This window comes from Halyomorpha halys, unplaced genomic scaffold, assembly GCF_000696795.3.
Source record: "Halyomorpha halys isolate HHAL.00 unplaced genomic scaffold, Hhal_1.1 Scaffold100.1, whole genome shotgun sequence".
NCBI lineage: Eukaryota > Metazoa > Arthropoda > Insecta > Hemiptera > Pentatomidae > Halyomorpha > Halyomorpha halys.
Genome location: NW_027112088.1, coordinates 394247 through 418810, shown reverse-complemented (window position 1 = coordinate 418810; position 24564 = coordinate 394247). Strand labels below are relative to the sequence as shown.

At 28.8% G+C, this 24564-nt stretch overlaps 1 protein-coding gene across 4 annotated transcripts in view; it reads right to left on the bottom strand.

The window, feature by feature from the left end:
* Positions 1-782: 782 nt before the first annotated feature.
* The window catches only part of MFS17 (Major Facilitator Superfamily Transporter 17), a 116851-nt gene continuing 93069 nt past the window's right edge, over positions 783-24564 (bottom strand). For all 4 annotated transcript variants that reach the window (XM_014415438.3, XM_014415436.3, XM_014415437.3 and 1 more), the window contains 9 exons: positions 12367-12575; positions 12027-12263; positions 9988-10072; positions 9660-9880; positions 9420-9569; positions 8745-8877; positions 8509-8664; positions 6764-6849; positions 783-6681 (listed from right to left, as the gene is read on the bottom strand). In XM_014415438.3, coding sequence (XP_014270924.1) covers positions 6484-6681; positions 6764-6849; positions 8509-8664; positions 8745-8877; positions 9420-9569; positions 9660-9880; positions 9988-10072; positions 12027-12263; positions 12367-12575 — 1475 coding nt within the window. In that variant the 3' untranslated portion in view covers positions 783-6483. The remainder of the gene's footprint in view (positions 6682-6763; positions 6850-8508; positions 8665-8744; positions 8878-9419; positions 9570-9659; positions 9881-9987; positions 10073-12026; positions 12264-12366; positions 12576-24564) is intronic.

The following is a 24564-nucleotide window of genomic DNA, read 5'->3' as shown; positions in this document are numbered from 1 at the left end:
TATATATATATAAAATGCATATAGTTTGCGTCTTGTGAAGTATCGGTAGTTATTATGAATAATAATAACCTAAATAAAGCTAGGAAATGATGTGTATCAACCAGTCTATTCAATACTCATTGTGAAGTTATAATATGATTTTGAATAAAACAATTTTTTTTCTGTGGTTAACAAATATGAATAAAAGTACTTGACCTCAAGAACAGAAAATCAAATATCATTAAAATTAAAATTATTTTATCACAATAAAATTATTTTTAACCTCCCAAGTTTTGTGGAATGAAAATGTAACAAAAGAATACTTGAAGAAAAAAATAAATAGATTAGGAGTTTTAGAGTGAAGAAAGAGTATTTTTAGGGAATTAAATAAAGCATTGGGTTTGCTAACTGCACAGTATTAACATACCATAAAAATAAATTAATATAATGTTTTAATTATTAATACCGATTGTTTTCTTAGATCTCTATTTACAAGAGACATTGATTCAAACCTGAAAACTTCTTAGGCATTAGTTTGCTGTTTTCTATTATTACTTAGATAATTAAAACAAACTGACACTAAAACGTAAAATTAATATAAATTGTAGCTAAGTTATTTTGTATTAGCTTGAAAAAGAGTTTTACAGTATAAAATTTATATTAGGAATAATATATGATGATGTAACTACCATTTAAAGAAAGTTTTGTCATAATATGAGGTGTTCGATCATAAAATATGATGACTGAAATTATTATGAATTGAAGTTTTTAACATCACTGGTTTTTGAAAGGGTGATTCCAATAATTTTTGAAAGTATATTTTAGAAATTTGGTTCCTTAAGAGATGGAGATGAATGATGAAGATATTAAGTGACTGCTAATTGAACATAAAATATAGTAATTTACTAACAATTTAATGTTTTAAAAGTTTTCATTTTTGCAGTTACCATGTTTTATGACCTTACACCTCATATCTTAATGAACTAATAAACAAACTTAATTATTATTCTTTCATTCGAATGATACTAATTAGCTTCTAGCATATTGGAGGTTACCGAATTCAGAAAACTCCTAAAAATCTTATTGGAGAAGATGGTCGGGGGGTGCGGTCAGCAAAAAACAACATAAATAAACAAAAATATTTATTTATGCTGACGTTTCGACCTGATTTTCAGGTCTTCATCAGGGAGTTGTAGGCAGAGATTTCTGCTAAACTTGAGTTTAGCTAAAAATCTTAACATTAAATTTTCAAAATTATCTCTTAAATTAACAGAAAGCATAATAAGGTACTATTGAATAATAAGTAAGAGTAATTAAATTTCAACAATATCTTAAAAACAAATGAAATAATTAAAAAATATTTTGTTACAGATACATTTTAAAGTAATATGATTCACATTAATGCTAAATAATATTGATTTTTATCCAAGGAACATAGAAATCTATTTGAAATAGACAAGACTACATTATATATATCTCAACACAAAAAAAAATAATGTACTGTAAAAAATGAAGAAAAGAAGTGATAAAGGTGATAATGGTTTCAGATGTGTCTGAAAACGTCTAGCTTACTGTAGGGACAAAAAATGTTATAAAACACAATTTATCAGCACATCATCCAAGTTTTGGTATATTTTCTATGACTCTAAGGAGGCATATCAAAATACAATAATATTTTTCCGTCATATTGTACCATAATAATAATCCTCTTACAATTTCTCACTATATTCACACTCTCGGAGTATTGTTTTTGTGTATCTACAGTTACAAGGTACTCATTCATAGCCCCAGATATATGATAATGTTATACAGAACTCAATTTATATTTCCGAAATTTATTTAATAACGATGAAAAACTAGACCACAACAGCAGTAAGTCAAAAATTGGGATGTTATAGTAGGTTATTTATTCAAATTGTACAAATTATGTACCATAAACCAACTTAACAATTTTATAAATATAATAGTGGACAATATTATATCTATGATTAATTAGTAGGATACATATAAATAATTTTTCAACAGACTGATATATTTGTGGCTATAAGGTAATTAAAACTTTAATAGCTTCAACCAGGAATATTAAAAAATTCTAAAGTTTATGGCTTCAAGCTAGTTATTTTATTCACTCATTTAACTTGAGATACCTTCAATTTTATTTCCTTATATTTGTTGTACCAAGAAGTGAAAGAAAAATAATTTTATATAGTATTGGCCTTTTAATAATCAAGCAACACCCTATTATAAATCTAGCACTAATGGTACACCATGGTACTACATATATATGATGAGTATCCATCAGATAAGTTAAGCTTTTAATACTTATTAGTCAACTCAACCACAATCAATAAAAAATAGAAATACCTGTTTCATTCACAAAGCAATAATTTTGATTCTTAAATTTCAAAAAATTAAAAATGTTTCAGTCAGAAAATTCTTTGTTATACTCAGCTAAACATCAACAATGAACATTCATGCCCCTCCATACAGTAGGGGCATTAATTTTAAAGATAAAAGATAAATATGTAATATATAGGATGAGGAATTATATAGTATTTGGGAAATGATGAAACTGTTGTTTTACAAACAAATTGTATCAATTTTTTCTATAATGTTAATTCAAAGAACATTATAGGAAAAAAATTATTATTTTCTTTTAAACAAGAATGTTTAATGTTAAATTAAAAGATAAGCATTGATTTTAATAAATTACCAAATAAAATTAAAAATTTTACAGCTCAGTTAATGAATGCGTTTATTTATTTTTATTCCAGCATGTACTACGTTAATAATGACAGAAATTCCACTGAATTGCATGGAATACAACCAAAAGTTAACAATGTTTAACAAGAAAATATTGCTGAGAAAATTTAGGAAATTTTCTGGAGCCCAGTGGAATTTGAACCAGGATATTTTAGGTTTGTTAGGATAAAAATATGAAGAATATAGTATAAAATAATTCTCAAAATTAAAATTTTATTTTACCTTGTGCCTTTCCTTTACCGACCCCTTGAACCCACTTCTGGATCCACTTTGTAAGGAATGTTTATAATTAAAAAAAGTTCAATAGAATAATTATTGTTATCTCTACAGCCACTCTATCTTCCACCCATTAATGGAAAAAGAATGGATAGGAAATGATACGGAAATTAGTAGTTTTCTGTTTTTCTTAACTTTACTAATAACAATCCTCAAATTAACTCATAGAAATTGAACCTAGCTTATGTGTATTACCACACTAAAATTAAGGAAAAAATTAGTTACTATTTTTGAGAGAAATTCATTTAAAATTTTGAAAACTTCTGAGAAGGAATTCTAGAGGAATAACAAAATGAATGGGAATGGAACATGAATGGGGGATTTTCATTCTTGGAGAAACATCATCCAGAACATTGAAGTTGGACTATTCAAAAAAATATTTTATATTGAATGACCTGATTAAACGGGGAAAAAAAAGAAGCTTTTAGTACTGTTAAACACCAGTAAAAAGATATTTTCAAGGAATATAGAAATGTACCTTGGAAAACGCAAAGGACATCAAATTGTGGCTTGCTGGGATAATATGCGTAGCGCATACATATTTACAAATGTAAAACCTTATTTTTTATTCTAACCTCCTATTATTACCAAGTAACTAGGAAAATCAATAGCTCTAACACCATTAATGCAATTTTATTTTATTATAAATTTTGATTAAAATTTGAACTGTTTTTAATTAAGTGAATTCGATTCGCATTGTAGGTAATATTCCTAAGCTTTTTTTTTTTTTACCATGAAAACAGTATATTGAAAATGAAAATTAGAGAAAACATTAAAAATTAAATAATAATAAATAGTGAAATTCCCCTTAGTGCTCTCCTTGTCAACAAATCTCTCTTAAAATCAACAATTTTATGAAATTCAGGACAAATGTATGAAAACAGACAAAACAAATCACACCTTTTGAACAAAACAAATATTCTCGAATAATTTTATATAACATAAAACATTTTTCTAATTTTTATATAACACAATAAAAGTAACATAAGCCTTTCTATTATTACTAAACAATTTTATCTCTAATACAATCACGATAGCTACAGATGGACTTAATCAGTTTTTTAGGTAACAATAAAAAAGATTAAAATTTATTTAAGTCTTTAAATTAAAAGAAAAGATAGATTTAATAAAAATCTGGAAGAAAGATTTGTTATTAATAAATCTTATAGTAGTAAATTGTAGAAAAATCATCAAAAACTTCCAGAATAAAAAATTCATCAAAATTCAACTTTTTACTCATGTTATTAATATCTTAAATAACAACATTGAAACAAAACAAAACAAAAAAAAAACATATTACCAATTAATAATATATTTTAATGTTCTATTAAAATAAACAAGAAGTTATAAATTAGAAAATCCATTGGTATAAAAACAATACTGTTTATAAGTATAAAATACATAATTCATATAGCACGATTTTTATCCAGTTAGTTATTTAAATATATAGTGTAAATGGTTATTAAATTTTATTGGTTGCTGGTTCTGAGTTAATAAAGAGAAGAAGATTATAATTAAATTAACAAATAATCCCCCTCTCTCTCCCTCCCTCCCTCCATCTCCCTCTCTCTACAACCGAAAATAAAAATATTTATTTGACAGGCCAACTAAGGATAGTTTTTTCAAGTCAACATATAGTGATCAGAATCGAAATGAAAACTAATAAACAATGATTACAAACAGAAAATATGATTAGTAGTGTCAGGAAGTACTGCAAGTGGAATGTAACTCAAACCGAGAGCAAAAATTGTTTTCATTTAAATTGTTTAGTAATTATTTTCTGTTTAGTTTGCAAACTTTTTAAGATACTGGTAAGGCATAATAATTGTTGGTCCAAATGGATCAAGGCCCTTCAAAAAAGAACTGATGAAACTGCACATGTTGGTTCTAATAGTTGAATAAACCTCGTATGGCAGCACTAACAGGTAAGGGGAGGGGTGAGGTTCTAATATTTAATTTTGATCAATGATAATAGGTCATAAAAAACATTTTTCTTTTTTTAAAAATATTTATACTTTACAACTGATGGAAAACAGCACTTATTAATTTGGTTTGTAAAACATTTCGTAACAATAAAAATATTTTTTTATTTTAATCTGTATTTTAAAAAAAATCATGGTCATACTTGTCACCATACATTATCCAATGATTTTCGGCTAGTAAATTGAATATAGGCAATTTTTCTGGGTTTTTATACTATAAAGTTACTCAATAAAATTCTATTATTTGTAATAACAGAATTCTGTTGTAAAAAACACTTCTGTTATTAAAATACTATTCTGTTATTTAAATCTAAAAAAGAATTCTTCTTTGCCCTCTAATGGTAGTTATAAAGAGAAAGGTTAAAGTTCAGATACACTTTAATTTTGCTTGAAATGCAAAATCAGAAATAAATAAAGTACTAAACTATTAAAAAAAAAAATACAAACAGGATAACAGTGTAAAACACTTATCTGAGTAGTAATTAAAGATTAATGATAAATCATAATTAGTGGAAGACATTTAACTTCTTACAATGAAAGTAATGAATAGGCTTAGGTTTAAATCAAATTATAAAAAGTGAAAAAATATTGTTTTTATTACATAATTTTTTTTTCATAAGCATATTGTCTAATTTACTTTATGACACCAAGCAAGGATAAAACATTGCCTTCACTTCTAGAATAAAATTTATATTGTCTTGGTACATCAAAAGTTACTTTTGTGTATAATTAAATTTTAAAAGTATTCAATTTTTTTTTTTAACTAGGAAAAATATTAAATAATACATTTTCTCTCTACTGAGAAAAGGTCGTATAGTATCATAATGTTAAACCAACATAATCTGAAACATTAAGAGCCTGAAACAGTAGACCAGACTAAAATAGTTTCAATCATAAAAATATTTCTTTTAATTAGTGAATAAATCATAAAATCCTAAATTAGGGATATTCATTTTATAGCAGAATAAAAATTACTTATGGCATGAGTGAATAACTTGTGATAGTAAATTTACAAAAATGCAATCTAATATACTACAGTGTGGCTATTATTATGAAAAGTATAATATAATAATACTTACCAAAATCTAAATTTAAATAGGAAACTAAATCATACAATCGTTTTTCATAAATACATAAAAAGAAACATAATAATACAAATGTCATGGACAGTTGACATTTAATCATATAATAAATTACTTCTAGTAAAACTACAGTAATATACAATGTTAGTAGAAAAGAAAAAAAAAATGATAAAAACAATTATGGAATGATTTCCGTAGTTATAATACTAAACCACAGTAATATCTAATCAAACAGAAATTGAAATAAACTTTGTTGCTTTTCAACTATTTTTTAACTCAACTTAAGGTCTGCATTAAAAAAAAAAATATATATAATACTGAATGGATATATACAAAGATATTTGGTCTAAAATGATGAATGGTCCGCACTAATCAGCATTAATAAAGAAACTCTGAGAAAACTAAACGTCGGTAACATCAGTACCAGGAGATGACTTATCCCTTTTCAAAGGCTCATGCTCAGGTTCTTGGGATGTAATGTTCCTCGAATAATTCCAAGATTGAACTTCAGAAGTTCCAAACACTTGGTACATAATGTAAGTTGCCACGGCCACAACTGATGAAATCCCAAACACTTTTCTCCACTGTTCCAATGTAGTCTGTAACATGAATTAAAAAATAATGATAATAATTCTACATTTTGAATATGACTAAGTACAGATAAGTATAAAATTCACATACATCATTTTTCAAAATAAAACCTGCTACTAGAGGAGCAATGAAGCTTGCGGACATATGGATTGTTTGAGCAAACGCTAATACAGGACCTGAAAATTAATATATATAAATAATATATTATTTATACTAAAGCTTTAAAATTTCACAAATGCTTATATAGAGGAACTTCACTCAAATTGACATCACTAGAGAATGAAAATTAGATTGATTACTGTAAGTGGCCGCTTATGAGGAAAAAAGTTGGAAAATAAAATCACTAAATTCTAAAACAAAGTGAAATTGAAAAGGAGTTGAACTTTGAAAAGCAGAAAATGATATATAATGAGCTATTTATGACTTCTTTTTGTTTTCATTCAAGTACACATATCACTGCTTTGCTTGAATAAGACAAAAAAAAGTTTTTTATATGGTATTTGACATATTGTATAGATTGTACCATCGACTGCGTTAACTTTATAACAGCTCTACTAGCATTAGAACAGTCTGGAGAATAACAGTAAAGAAAATAACCACAGTCAACAGAATTATCTTTAGAATACATTCAGTTAAAAAATAAACGAAAATTTTTTTTTTGTCAGATATGTCACTATTTAAGCAAACCAGTGATGTGTAAGATATATATGTTATAACCAATCGTTCATTACATTTATAGGTTCAAATTCACTTCCTTTAAACATATTGAATTTCCTTCTTGCAAATAATCATGGAAATTTTAAAATCCCCACCATGTTTATACACAATCAAATGGTGATTCTTATTCTTTCTTTGTAGTTATAACATCATATAAAACTGAATTAAAATAAAAACATGTTCAAGACTTGAGAAGAGGAGAGTAGAAACATGTTCATATACAAATACTGAAATACTCCACCTGAAAATCTGCAAAATAAAATTCTAAGAAATTACTTTTAAAGCATCACTTAAGTTCCAATTATCTGCTGTTTGAAAAAATTAGGTCTTCCACATTTTTGCCAAGTATTAATCTGTGCATCTTTTTATGAGAAGGTCCGGTCAATAGAAGTTAAAAATAGTGTAAAGGAATAGGTTTGGCACCAGTCAAAATATGTCCGCTTATAGGAGATGTTTGTTTATTAGAAGCGTCTGATAGGATAAGTTCCATTGTATAAATATTAAGATACCTTTATTTTCTATCTTCACAAGGACATAAAGTCAAACAAGACTATAAATAAAATAAATAAATATGTAAAAGGTATTTATGATGAATATATAGAAAGGAATGAGGATTATTTAAGGCTAGATAACTATTTTCAAGTTGAAAAGATCAAGTACTATTCAATCAATAAGTTCTAACTTTTCAAAAATTACTGAACTGAAAGGTGCTAGGAGCTATAGAAATTAGTATGTTGATGTTATTATTATTTAAAAAAAAAAAGGGAGGTTTCGAAATCTTACCTCTTTTTCCCTATGGTCTTAATTAACATGTTTGGTGGTAATGAGAAATGAATCTTGGAATTCCCACTCTGGTTAACACAGGGAAGAACCTCTAGATAACCATAAGAGGTTGGGTGAAAGGACCAAACAGCCCTGGATATAATCTTCTGTGAACATTATATCAACCAAAAGAACATGATCCACATTACATGATGTGGACTTATCAGATATCTTTGTTCACCTCTTCTATTTCACTACCAAATTTCCTATCTCTTGGTATTGATATTGTACTTAACTTTTTATAGCAAGAATTTTACATACAACTTAAAGAAATATTGTATATTTCCATAACTTACCAGCGAAATTTGGAGCAATATCAACTATATTCGCCATGGCACCGGCATAAGCTGCTGTCACAAATATAACAGCCACAAACCATGCAACAAGTACAGCGCTTATTTCACACCCGAAATAACCAATTGATAGCAGCAGAAAACCTGGAACGACTTGAGCTATGGACAAAAAACAATTATCAAGAATGATGGAAAGCTGTGCATAAATGAAAAATAAAAATAATAAGTTAACTAATTACAAAGTGCGGTAAATATTTTTCGGACGGCTGTTAAGGAGAACCAATTTCTAGTTACCAGGATGTCGGCAATATAGCAAAAAATAACTGAAGAAAAATAACTTAATAAAAATGGTGCTCCATTCAGAAGTCCATTCTGAAATAAAAATTTGAATTATTATAAAAACCTAATCCCTAAAAAAATGACTTTAGTCGCTAACATTATCAGTAAGTGACTTAAGTATACTTCAAAAGTGGTAAATTTTTTAATAAGTATATAAAATATACTCCAATATAGACTAATTGATAGTCAAATATATTAATGAATAAGTTAATCTTCTTTTCTTATAAAAGAAAATTTTGAAGTTGAATATTTTGAATTTTTTATAGTTGAAGTAATAGATGAGATTGGTTATAAATAAATCATATAGGAACATCTAACCCAGTTTTTGATTTCCTCTAACGAAAAAAGTTGAGGAATTTCCAAAATGTAAAGGTGATCCAAGGAAAATAAAAGATAATACTACTTCTTGGTCAATGTACACATGCATTAAATATAAATTTATTTAACTAAGACTATCACTGCTATCAAAGACTTTTTAATGCTGTTTTTTTACACTTAAACAAAATTTTACAAAGAGAAATATTCAAAAACAAGAGAAAGAAATTTATATTTGGCAAATTTTTGGAATATCCTACCTTCTGAATACTAAATCCAAGGACTGTCTTCATGTACAAGGGACCAGGAATCATGAAGGTATAATGAACCCAAATCCTGCCGAAGGTTGTTACACCGATAGCCCATGCGGGAAGAGAAGTCAATATAGACCAATATGGTACTGTTACAGACTAAAAATAAAGAAAATATTCAATTAATTATAATTATTAATCAATATAATTTAAGAGAAAATAAGGAAGGTCAAAGATTATATTTATTGCCTTGCTGTCAACAGCTATGTTCCTTGTGCATTTCTGGATATAAGCTAATTCTTGTTTAGTTATTCTAGGATGTTCTTGTGGTGTATCAAATGCCAAAAACCACCACAAGATGCACCATGATAAACCAAGACTTCCGGTCACATAAAAAACGACTCTCCATCCATAATGAGCAATGATAAAACCACATATTGGATAGCTTAACCCAATGCCGATGGTAAATCCTAAAAAAAAAGAACAATTATATTAAATATTTTCAAATTGCTTTAAGCTGATAATAATTGTTATTTACTAAACATAATAGCTTTAAAAATATAAGTTTTTTTTTCACCTTGAAAAGATGACATAAATCTACTCCTTTCAGCTGGTGGAATCCAAACACCAATCATAGCATACATTGCAGGCCATGTGAACCCCTATTAATGAAATGTGATAATTATACAAACTAAATACATAAAAACATTACCTAATTAATATATATATACATAAAGTGATATATTGTGATAGTTTGTCTAACAAAATAATTTCGTAATAGAAAATTACAAGAATGAATTATATTAAACATCAGCAAAGAATTAAAGAACTTTTTGAAATTGGTGTACTGAAAAATTGTATCATGTAGCTTGTTAAATTCTTGCCCCAAGTCCTTCAAATGTATCTATAATATACAATCTACAGTTTAAGAATCAGCAATGATATTATTATACTGAGAATTTTGTTTTTCTTCACATAAAAGCAGAGTCAGGGATTCAGGGATTTTTCCAATTATAATGATTCATCTCCCCCCACTACTATAATAAATAACCAAGTTTATTTACTGCTGTATCTCAGTTCGCTTATAAAATTTCTCATTGGAAAGTTAACTTTTTTGGTTTAAAAATTTTCAACGTTTTATTATTATATTCTAGAAATTACAAAAAGAAAAAATATTTTTCAATAATATAAAGTACAGAAATAATTATTAGGAAGAGTAAAAACAGTCATGGCACCCCTTATACTCCTGGTATAAATAACAGCTATAGACTGTTATGATTAAATAAATAAACAATAAGAGAATCAAAAGGGTCCAGTGAAGCCTGTCAAACCCAAGTCTACAAGATCAGTCTTGAGGCAATCCTCCCACCTACTTTTCGGTCTACCCCTCCGACATTTACCAGTCCATTCAATGTTTATTAAAATTTTAGGGATATGTTCGTTATCAAGCTCTACAATCTTATATCCATATTCTATTCGCCGCGATGTGATAACCTGAAATATATTTACCAAGTGCAGTTCGCTCAATTCAGCTTTGTGTAGCATGCAAATTTCTCTAGTTAACTCATCTTTTTTCGGTCTGAATATATACGTATTTCTTTATTTTCAAAAACTTCAAGACAAACTGTTATGATTAAGTAGGTATATTCTAAAAATTACAAAAGAGAAAAATAGTTCATGGCAACACTGGTGGGACTTGGATCTCAGGTTTCGAGGTATTAGTGCGCGCAAATGATTTTAGTGTTGCTTTAGATTCCAAAAACAAGTGATATAAATCGTGTCAGTGGCAGTGTTTTGTGTTGTTTCAAAAGCTAATTATTTGCCATTATCCTGATCTTCTTTATTCAGGTGAGATTAAGTTATAATTTGAAAAATTAGTGGAGATGTTGATTTCGTCTCCATATGAATAAAACTATTTTTTTTGTCTTCCAGTCTAAATTGTTTTTCATATTACAGCTTACGATCTTATGAGATAATGAGAATTAAAATTATTTATAAACGCTATTTAGGGCGGTAAATTTTCCGAAAATATAGGAAAAGGGAAAATATCAAGGGATACTCCTCAGACCTCCGGTAAGTAGGGAAATTTAAGATTTTGACCACTACCCTATAGGTTGTTGCAGTAACATTTTTGTCTTAAGTCCTTCAGTGCTGTCCCATAACTTCTCTTTCTTTTGAAGCTTTGGTTTTATCTCAGATAGGCGAATGGAATAAAAATTGAAATGTCACTTCATTATAATTTTTTTTTCTTGCATATTTTAGGAGAGGATAGTAATTGCCTTTCAGGAGAATACTTAAGAGAAATTTCTTCAAAATCGTAAGATCCATATTTGAGTTATTGTATACAGGATTATCAATGAATGTCATAAACATTCCTAGCTGTTACCCAACGTTGTAATAAATAAATAAATAATAGGCCCATCTGCTCGCGAGATAAAATTCGATCCAGTTACAATACTAAAGGAAGCAGATAGTCTGGAATAGCGGAAAGTAAAGAGACATTTTGAAGTTTACACCGGACACCAATTGAACTAGCCACCACTGCGTTTGTTACTAAATAGACACATATCATATTTTAAAAGTATTTTGTAATGAAAATATAAACAAAAAAATTACCGATGCGACACCTTGGATAGAACGAAGAAGGATTAGTGCTCCAAAGTGAAAACCAGCAGCGTATGGAATAAGTAGAGAAGAGATCGCAGTTGCCATTTGGGATAATCCAAAAACTATTTTCGTTCCGAATCTTTGAACTAAAACTCCTCCTGCTAACTGACTAAGAACATAACACCAATAAAAAGATCCAAGAATGGTCGACTGAATGGATGGATCCCAATCGAATTCCCCATCATCCTGGAAAAAAAAATTTTAATTATAATTAAAATAGTTATCATTTGAAACATGAGTTTTTTAAAAAGTCCAACAAAACACTGTTTTATCAACACTAAAATCTTACTTGGTAAGGTACTTCTGATGTAGAATTATCAGATGATATATCACTTGCTGCAAAACAGTACTGAGGTTCTTCTGTCACGTTTTTTGTCACTGGGGGTGGCATTTTGACCATTGCCACAATAGCCAAATTAATGTCTGTTCTCATCATAAAACTAACCAAGAAGCCAGTGAAAGATAAAAAGTAGAGAATGACTCTTGCAGCAACTGCATCTGTAACAGTAAAATTAATGATAAATATAAACATATATTCCCTACGTATCAATACAAAAAATTAATATTTTATTTTTTAAAAAAAGATAGTGGATAGGAAAAAAAGTAGGTAGCTGAATTGAATCATCTACGGATTTTTTTTTCTGTTAAGGGATCCCCACGGTCAGTCGAAATGACAGAACATGGAATGTAAAGAGGAAGACTTTATCATTAACCCCTCTAATTCAAAAGGTCTGGTTTCAGAATATTCTCCGTAATCTATTTGCCTTAACCTTACGATCTGAGAGTTCATCTTTGGTTTTACTTTCAATCCGACTGACCCTGTGTTGGTACTCTACCAAAATGAACATAACATTAACGTGTTAATATTTCGGTTAAAAGGTTATAATAATATTTAAAAGTAGTGGTGATCGTTTCTGATATTTTTCTCAAACGTTGATGAACTATTCGTTGTCAAAAAAACAACACTGTACTGTTGAAAAAAAATAGTTCATAAAATAAACGAACGAAGTGAATCAGATAATACCATGCTATTAATTTTCGTTCCCGTTGGGAATTTAAAAGTTGGTAAAAAAAAATCAATATGAAAACAGTAAAATGATTTATGAATTTAGTCGGAAATTCTTTTATTTCGAAATTTATCATTTTCCAATTTATTTCTATAATTGTTTATTTAAAAAATCATTATGATATTCTAAGGACATTGTCATTTGCCAACATTATTTTAAATAAACTATTATTTTCCATCAATAATATGAAATAAATACTCAAAATGACAACAAAACAGCTAACGTAATGGTGGTTGCTAGTTAACAAAACAGAATAAAGGTTTGAAAATTGTTAAGAAGAATAGGAAAAACGCTAATTTTGGTAGCGCAAGCGAATGAATGGGTTATCCACATAGTTATATACCACAAGTTGTTCGAAATTTGTGGCAGACCCGTCGAGTGTCCTTTTCTAGGCACAAATCAAACGGCCTTTGGACCTCCGATTACACTGCATCTAAAGGTTTGTGCTTGGTTAGTATTGTTTTAGAACAGCCAAGAAATAAATATTTGTGGCCTCCTTGTTTTATTAAATTACAGAATTTCCCAAAACTTCGAAATCAATATTTAACTCTAGCTTTGGATTCTATATTATAAAATTCTATCAATCGTGTGCAAATACTTTGTTGCAATTATTTCCAATTAACTTTAGCTCTTTATTTTCGATTCAACAAAGCACAAATATAAGTTTTTAAATACATTAAATGTCTGGGTAATTAAATTAATAAGGGTCCAATAAAAATTCTAGATGGGAAGTTGAATTAGTGGGTTTGTTATATCATTTCTATGAATCATTATCATCTACCGCCTAGTTTCCCGATATTTACGTTTCTTTTCACTTCATTTATCTTTGTTTTATTACTTTTTATAATGAAGAAACTGTGAATCAAAGGTAATAGGCGAGGTTCACCATGTTTCCCTTCCGATAAACACAAGTTTGTGGATATGGATGGAAGTTTGTTACCAAACATTTTTAGGTATTTGATTTGTGGTGAATTTTGAAGTGGCAAACAGTTTTAAATGCCACCATTATAAAATTAATAAGTATCTTATTAAAATCCTAGAGATCGAAAATTGAATTTGATATAGGTTATATAATATCACTTCTTCAAATTTTTATCACCTATCATATTATTTACTTTTCTTTTCACTTTACTTCAATTCATTTTGTTCCTTATTATAAGAGAAAATGGAGGAAAAAAATATACGAAGGTAATAATTGAGACATGTTCGAGATCCGCCATGTTTCGCTGTCTGGAACACACCAAGATTATGGATACCGACGCTTATTTCATTATTTGTTATGTGCAACCCTCTGTAAGTATTTTGGATTTGCGGCAAGTGCCAAATGTGTGGATCCGGATATTGGTGGATCATGGTATTATGTGTGGATCATAATATATACTTATTTGAAAAGAGTTGACGGTAATTGTTAATAGGACGATTTTCACAATATTTAAGGATGAATAACTGAATTTAAGACCAAAAAAATAAAATATCTAAACTATAAATATAACTAATTAACATTTGGGTCACCTCTATTGCAAGGAAGCAATGAACGGTCGTTTCCAAAGTCTACCAGAGCAGCTGGCATCATCAATATTTCTCACGGGCAACTAACAAACCTAATCTGAATTGTGTCATAAATGTGCCATGGCTATCCACTAATCACTAGGAAATAGCTATAAAATATCACAGTGGGGATTTCGATCCTACGGCCATAAATCCTTCTAGACAAATATCAGAAATCATACAAGTATTTTTTCAGATGTGAGATTAGACTAAAATATTTAATGAAATGGTTTTGTCCTTTCAAAAATTTACTTTCAGTAGTTATGAAGAAGGAGAAGCCATCAGAAATTAGGGCGAAGATACCAACAAACCTTTTGTGGAATTTACTAATTTTAGATGCGGAAAACCTTTAAAACAATAAGTGGGACTCATTAATAGTTTCGCCAACGTAATCTACTTCCGTGTAATTTAGTAGATCTCCAGAGATTAAAATTAAAGCAATATATTTTTCAAACAGTGACTTCTAAAATAATTAATGAAATTCATTAATTTACAAAAACGTTGAGACACACTAGATTACACGGAATGAAATAACATAGAAGGCATTGGCGTAAACTGTAGATTAGTTGCCGTCGTGATAGTATTCATTGTCATGTCAGTATCGTCACACTAGGTCGAACGTGATAGATGTGGCGGCTGTGAAACAACTGTCAAGTTAAACATATTTCACACTTGACCGTCATGAAATTTACTTTTAACTGTCTAAAATAAAATAATATTACCTATTTGTTAAAATAATAAATTTTTAATTTTTTAAATAATTATTTCTTCAATTATGAAATAACTCCATTTCGTGAAGTAATCACTTATATATGTATCTTATGTCACACATTTTATATCGAATCTTAAATAACAAATTAGATTCGGGTAAAATTATTTCAAAACTAATTTGTTTTGTTTATGTAACGATTTATAACAAAAATATTATTCCAAATAAATTTTGCCCAGTTCTACTATAAATCCGACAATCAAGACAGACCTTCTTATGCTAATTGTCATTTTAAAGAAATTTCCAACCAAATCGATGAGTAACAGCCGGCAACTTTGACGAATTGACCATCAAAAAATGACCCATATTAATCTATGAGTATAAAAAATAACGCTACTGGGAGAAAGATAACACTAGGACTGTTGCACTAAAAGTAGTGACGTCATGCCGGCTGTCTAGTTGATAAGCTTATAATAAATTAACAAACACAAAGATGTGAGTCACGCTTTGTAAATCGTAATTTTAAAAAGAAATCTATCCATAAAAAATCAAAATCGTATAGCTATTTTCGAGAAGACAGAAAAAATGTAGTCTATAAAATGGCACTTATGATAAATTGATTTAATCGAAAAAGATGCTGTAACATCCCCAGCCCTAAATATGTAATTTCATTTTCGTACAACTTTTTGTTTTTTTGAGCTGGGCTGTTCACATAACGATATTTAGTTATTGGACTCAGGGGACGTTAAAACGTGTATTTCCATCGAAAACTTGGCTTCAAAAGTTTTCACTGTATATTTTATATTTACGTAAGGGAAATTAAAAAAATTGGTTCAACAACTACTGTTGTTCTAATATACTTAAAGAATAATAGTTATAATTATTTATTTTTCCCTGAGAATCATCCACCACAACATGCATGGAAATTATTGAGTAATGTATTCATCCAGAGGTAGGATGACGTGCATACATTGGATATCTTATTTGTTATTTTATTATTTTTGTATATATTTATAATATTTTAATATTTATTCTATACTAATTTTAATATAGTTTGTTGAATTTTTTAAAATTTAAATTTGTTAAATATCTTTCATATATTTTCTCCTATCTCTATCACTATTTTATCCATCATTCTGTTAATGACACATTGGGTTGAAGCCAAAATATGAAAGAGAAAAAGAAAGGAAGGAAAAGAAAAAAGAGAGAGAAAGGGAAAAGGAGGAAAAAAATCACGAAAAAGATAAAAAAGGGGAATAAATGAGAAAAAAAGTCATGTTTTAATGTTGTACATTACTAATGTTTATAATTATTGTTTTATAATTGTATTCTTGCCTAGGCTTATTTATGGTAATATTAGAAATAGTGTCTGATTTGACTAAAATAAGTATGCTGTGTGACTAGCAGTCCAATGAAGTTGGGCAACACAACTTTGTATTTTAATAAAGTTTTTCCCTAGATGCTGAGGCGGACAACATAGTGTCGCTGGAAACGTCCAAATATATAACTCAATTGAACACTATCGTCTTATCATTATGACCTCTTCGCAAAGAAGAAAAAAGTTAAAAAAAATACTATGTCATCTATAACTTATTGCTTGCTCAGCATTAATGAACAATGTTAGTAAATATAGCAACCCTTTGACAATATTAAAAAAAAACAATATGGACTCAGCAATTCAAGAAAATGGAGTAGAATTTCGGCAAACTAAGGTTCTATCATATCATCCCGTTGACTTTCAATAAAACTTTTGATTGATTAAATTTTCATCAAGATGTAACAAAAACAAATTGAATAATGAATTTGGAAAAATACTTAATACAAATTTTATAAAAATGCAAATACTTGTGCATTAATGGAATAGTACAAGAGCCCAAGAGGAGAAAAAAGTCAGTTATCTCACCCCAATTTTTGATTACTTTAATGAAAACTATGTATAATTACTAGTCAAAACTAACGAGTCTGCCAAGTATAGGTAGGGGGAATAAAAAATGGCGGCTGTTTCAAAGCGATAAAAAAAATTAAATTTACCTTCGAAGCTCTAAATCTTAAAAAGTAGGAACAACACAAGAAAACCTAAGAGAACGTCATTTAAAGAAGAGAAAATTTGGTAAAATATGAGCCCCAATAGAGTTATTTACGTTAGATAGTTTTCGAGATATAGCTTTTTAAAAAGCAACATTTCATAAAAATGTTGTATGGGACGTACTGAAAGATCAGTAGTTAGTGAATTTATTTTGAAAAATTTATATCTCAAAAACCATTTGACGTACAGATGTTTATTGGCACTCAAATTGAAGCTAGTTTAATGAGCTATAAACTAGTTTATGATATTTATCTTCGTAGGAGTAATATTTTACATGAAATTTGCTAAAATAAATTGATTTATAGTTGTTCGAACAAATTCATCTTCAGACATCTGTACGTCCAATGGTTTCTGAAACGATGTTTTTCATAAATAAAACTAATTGTCCGAACAACTATAAATCAATTTATTTTAGCAAATATCATGAAAACTACTATTCATGAACTAAGTTCATAAACTTCTTTATACTCCACTATACTAGCTTTAATTTGAGTGCTAATAGACATAAATGCCTATTTTTCTTCCCGGCTCTTGTAGTAGAACAGCAATCTTCTACATTACGAGGAGACATTACCAAGTATTTATTTACATTTTATAATCGTAAAATAAAAAATAAATAATAGTTCAGTATTTGATTTTATTGCTATATCGGACCACTTTGTGGGAGCTTGGTACTACAGAGGTTATCGTTATGACCTAAATGGATTCGCGGATTAGGACACAAACCTCCAAAAAAATGATATGGTGACTGATACTTGCCCACAAGGGTATTGGAATTCTATAATGAACTTCTTCACAAGTGTTGAATCTTTTTGTTCAATACTATAATATTATTTGGAAATTTAATTCATAATTTTTTAGTTCACCTGTGTTGTAAAATATATTAAAAATTGAACAAGAAGAGTCCATAAGCCAATCTGTGATTTGAGAAACTGACATTTGAACACTTTTAATATCAAAGCAATGACTCTTTTCTTCGGAATCTTATCCTTTCATGAGAACCTTTCCGAAGAAACAATGCCTTGAATAAATCGTTGGTTAGATGTTTAAAAAATCTGGGGTGGTACGAGAATCACTTTTACTTAGCATCCTACTTGAGCTGAAATTATTCTTTTCTCGTTTCAGAACAGGTATTTCTATATTAAAAACTTTCCAGTTCCAATTTCTCAAATGAGCCGGATCTGCTGACATATTGACTGAGGCCTGTCGTCCTCTGAAGATGCGAAATCAATTCGTCCGAATTCACACAAAAACGCATGAACGATCCAATCATATGGCTGGATGGGGAACCGTGTCCACTAAGCCCGAATTGTTCGTCGGAAAAGGTGTGAATTGATCCTGTTTTCCTGGGATTCAGTTGCGAACGTGTGCGAAAGGGAGAGTCACATCTGGACTCTGAACTGTGAAAATTAATTTAGAAGAAACGTCAAGAATATAGCGAAATGTGCTTTTTTCATTTAAAAATAGAAGAAGTGATGGTTATCGTCAATTTGAATAACGAGAAAATTTACCGAAATCGTTTATTCTTTCGTAAATGTGATTCATCCAAATCGTCCGTTTTCGTCGATACGTTCATGAATCAAAGGTGATGATTCCAAAACGGATAACTCTCCATCAGAAAAGGAATGGCGTTCGCACGAATGCATGGCTTCACAATTCGCAGCTTCTCGCTCCCAAATGTCGACAGGCCTAACTCTAATATCATTAGTTAGGTATTAGAGTAGTATTTTTTATAATTTTTTTTCGCAAAATTTTAACCCTCTTCTTTTGCCAAAAGTATGACAGAGCTATATAAATATAATAGTTTACTAAAATTTACATTATACTCTTAAGGATTGTTACAGCTAAGTTGTCGTAGCATTTTTATTGAAAATACTAAGAATGAATTTATTTAGAAAATTACTCGTATAGAGTTTGAGTGGAATACAAAAACAAACTAACTATTAATATCTACGGTGACGAAGATACGATATTTAACACGGATGAAACGGAAAAACGTACTGCGTATGCGACCGCACAGTCAAACTCGTGTTGGAACATACTTTTTATTTAGGAGTTTTCCGTCATTATCCACTGCCTTATACGGCTTTCTATGATAAATATTATTTTTTCTAAAATTTTCATCTTTATAACGATACATAATTCGTCTATATTACTACTCTTATTGCCGGAAATGTGTTCTCATCTTGGAGACAATATTGTTCCTATATCTCGTTGTGGTTTATCATCGGATTCTTTTATAGTTCATGTTTATCCCTTTTTCATTAATAATAAAAGTGTGAAATGTTTAAATATTTCAAACAAACAAAATTAAATCGATATAGCTGTTTTTTTTTTAAATCGATTATATAAAGTGAAGTCTTTCGGTCGGTTTATTTTATCGAAAAGGTTGAAATCACATCTCAGTCATGTACTCTCCTTAAATATGTAATTTCTGCTTCATACAACGTTTATTTTTTGAGGTAGCACGCACACACAGAGCCACTCCCTCTCACCGCCATTTCACCTCCACGATGTAATGCCTAACGGTGGTACCGTGGAGGCTTGGAAATATAGGGGTGAGTTATAGGGGGATGGTTTTGGTGGGTAAAAATCCCTCACAAGAATGGGTACGGGCCTATCCGTGTCTTGTAAATATTTTCACCTTCCAAGGGGGGGGGGGACAGTCCATTTTACGATACTTAGAAATTGGACATGAACCTAGTAACGTGCATTTCCTACGAAAGCTGGAATTTGAATTTTTTCAAAATTAATTAATTAAAAATTGTGAAATGGTGAAATTGAAGGAACAGAAAAGGGGGAAAAAAAGAATGAATTGAAATATTTGTAGTTGGTGTATGGACCGAAATTGAATGTAAAAGAAAACTGTAGGGAAAAAAATTGTTTTCTTTCTATTTTATTATACCATGTAATTATATGTAATTTATATATGTCCGATTACCGATTGATTAGTATGCTGTGTGATATAGCAACCTGATGTATTTGGGCAGCATGATTGAATATGCTCGCTATATTTCCCCTAACTACATTTTCCTAAATAGGTAAATGAAAGTAAAATTTTTTCATGTCTTAATCCTTAATCACAGATTTGACGGGCGCTATTTGAACCTACTACCTCAATAGGACAAAAAAATTTAAAAACTTTCAATGGCTTTAATCAACCGTAAAATCCAACCAATGATGTTCATAAGGTCCATTTGATTAATTTTTGTTTCAAAATAGTTTCGTTTAGTAATTTCTTTGTTTTGTTTTTTTACCTTGTTTCTTTGTAAACAGAAGAAAAAAAGCGGATTTTACAAACGGTTTCTCAATGAATAAATAAGTCTATTGCGTTGTTTATAAACGTTTAGTTTGTAAACCTGAAATTTTCATAGACAATAGCGTTGAGTGGAAACAATTATTCTTTTCTACGTCCTTCTTTTCTTCCTCGAACATAAATAAATCATATAACCTTGTTGTGTCTTACCTTCTCTCACTTACTTCTCTATTGCTAAAACTATTGCGTTTGTTGGTTTTGTTAGGATAAAGTTAACTGTAATAGTCTTGCCATAGAGAAAGAAGTTGAAGGCAGGATAACAGTTCCTCTATACCTCATGAATACTGTGTAAATAAATCAATTTTAGCAAGTTTTTGTTAAATAAACTGAAGAAATGGTTAATCACATCCCTTAATAGTTTATTTTTTCTTACAGTGTATTGCTTTCCCATTACGTCGTAGTACTTATACAGTAATGTCAATGTGCTTGATTATTTCAAATATTTTAATATGGCCTCAATAAATCGTCAAATTTAGAGTGAACAAAATAGACTTAATTGGACAAAAAAGAGGAAAAGGACATTATTAGTTTCTGGGAATTGTTTAGATGATAGGCGACCACGAGCGCAGGTGACGTATAACAAAATCACTTGTTGGTTACTTGGGTTTTTGTTTTTTATCAATTTATCTATTTTCTTCAAGTGGTAATTACATATCTATGAAGTAGTTTTTATTTGTATTTTTCACATATCTCCTAAGTTTTTATCAAGAAAAATTATATAAATTTGGGATTTACTTAATATGGAAGAAAAGGCAATAAAATAATCCCGAATTAAAATCTCGATTTCACATGCTGAATCTTAATGTAAAAAAAGAAAGAAGTCATTGAATATGTTGATTGTCCAGGTTTGTTTATCATTATAATTTCTTTTCTATTTTTTTTTTATCTTATATTTTACTGTAGATTGCAATTTTATGATTTAGCAATAAACTCTCCAGTGAACTGGTTCTAAAAACACTAGTTATTTAATTAACTTTTATTTTATATTAAAAAAAAAAAAGGGAATAATATAAAAAACTATTTTTCATTTTGTCGGGATAATTTATATTTATTAATTTTTCAATAACGTGCTAAATTGGACGAAAAAGTACAATTTTTCCATAGAGGTAAAAATCAAATCCACCCAGGCCAAGTAAGGTCAATGATTTTAGAAGGGCTCAAACTCAACATTTGATTGAATTTTAACTTTTAAAATAAATTAATATGCAGATATACTTAATGAAATAATTAGACGCATTTGGAGGTGATAGTAAAGAGCTTGAGCGAAGATAAACTTCTAGTGTCAGCTGTTCCTTGAGTCGTATCTCTAGGTATAAATAACCCTCTATATTAATTTATATAAAATAAAAATTTTCATGGTAGTATATAATGAAGACCATAAAGTTCATGGTAGTATATAATAAAGACCATAAAGTTCATGGTAGTATATAATAAAGACTATAAAGTTCATGGTAGTATATAATAAAGACCATAAAATCCGAGATGAAATAATATCTGCTGTGCTGCGCGTATTACACAATGTTCACTTAACACTGGAAGACGAAAATTTCAAACTTAATTTTTTTTCTGTTTCTATAAAAATTGATATTATAAGGTTTCTCAAGGTGCTAATAACTTTGTTCCTGCCAGGAATACAATAGTTTAACACAAATATAACAAAGCTGTGTACATAGTATGGCGATCGGGAGAGATCGGACACACTTGGCTATCTCTGATTAAGGTACTTAATTAATTAGTTCACAACTATTGTAATGAGGATAAGACCTAGCTAATATTGAAGCTCACTTGATTGTACATTGTACAATATATTGAATTAATCAAAACCGTTAGAGCCTTTAATAAGAAAATCGATTTTATAAAATGATATTTCCGGCCATTCGATTTTATTATTTTTATTAAAAGTTACTGTTACATCCCAGACATATTTCCATCTTAAATATTTAATTTTAGTTTTATATAAGTTTTCGTTATTTAGCTAGGCTGTTCACATTTTGTGAGACTTGCTTATTTGAACTCGAGGGACCTCAAAACAATTTCAAATTTTAAATTTTTCACGATTACAATACTTCCCTTTACTATATGTATCATATATACACAGGTTTTTACATTCCAAGTATTTACTTAGGTATTTATATAATACTAATTATATATTATATTCCATATATAGGTAAATAAAATTAAAAAAACAAGTTATTTCATCCTAATTTTTTAAAAACTGACATGAAAGTTATAGGCTGAGTTAAAATTAACGGCTCTGCCAATCATGGTAGAGGAGAAATTAAAAATGGTATCAAATCCAAAAATTAAATTTTCAAATTCCCTTATATAAATAAAAAAAATAGAAACATTTACACAAATTTCTGTTAGATTATTATTCAATTTTAACCAATACAATAAAACAGGTACATGAAATATGTTCGTGAAATATAAATTGAATTATTGCACGTGCTATAATTCAGTTTATTTTATTCAAGAAAAAACTTTAAAAGTTCTCATATTTTTCTTGTAGAGCTCTTTACGTTCAATAGTTCAGGAGATGAAGTTTTTCGAAAATCAAAATATATCCCAAATAACCAGAAATCAACAATTTGTGAATTTATTTTGGAAAATATTATATGAAGCTACTCTTACTGAAATAAACACTACAAAATAGTTCATGGTGCATAAAAATAGCTTCGTTGAAGCGTTAATTGACATCTTTACTTTTAATAATTATTAGAATGTAGGTTTTCAAAAACCAAAATTAACATTTTAGCAAATGTTATAGAAAGTACTACATCTATTTAACAGCATTGTAGGGCATTTAACTAGCTTCAATTTGAGGACTAATAAACTTCATTACATTGTTAATAGTTCCACGATTTACAATTATAAAATAAGGAAATTTTGATTTCACATGAGTTAAAAATAAAAAAGTTATTAAATGCGAAATTCGAGTTAGGCTTCAAACGAAATAACTCGATTTTCCAATTTTGATACTTTATTTAATAATTTCGTCTGCAAAACTTCCGTCACATCACAAACGTGAAGGATTGAGTTTTTTTCGTGTTAGTAGAATACCGAATTTCTTAGTTAAAGACTAAAGTGTAAGAAGTAACTCATACACGAAATTTTCAAAGGTATGAAAATTTTTCCCGATCCAATATTTTTCATATCATACACGATGGGAAAGTAAAAATAGCAAAATGAATATTAAATTATAACTAAATAGAAATAATAATTTCTTGAGTAATTTATTTATAAAGAAAAAGCAATTTTATTTTTTTTAATTACATGATTTTAATATAATTACACATTAAATTAAGAGGGATTCCATTATGATAACAAATTAAAGCCTTCCTAAAGAGGTTAGCAAAGCAATTAATTAAATGGTTAGGAACATCATTTTAAATAACCAATATAAAATATATTACAGTGAGTTATGTTCCAGCGAATTCCATGACACCCCCTCGTTCTTGGAATTTCCAAATATAGCCTGGATATTAAGGGAAGACTGCATCTCTAGGGCGCCAAAAGGATTATTGACCACGCCGGGGCGTCATCAATTCTTATGGCGCCGTGGTGGGGTGTGCTCAAGAGGGTAATAAAATAAATTTATAGCTATATAAGTATCTGTAAGTGTTTTGTATATATATATATATATATATATTTATATATTTATAAGTATTTCTTCAAGTGGTAATTACATATCTATGAAGTAGTTTTTATTTGTATTTTTCACATATCTCCTAAGTTTTTATCAAGAAAAATTATATAAATTT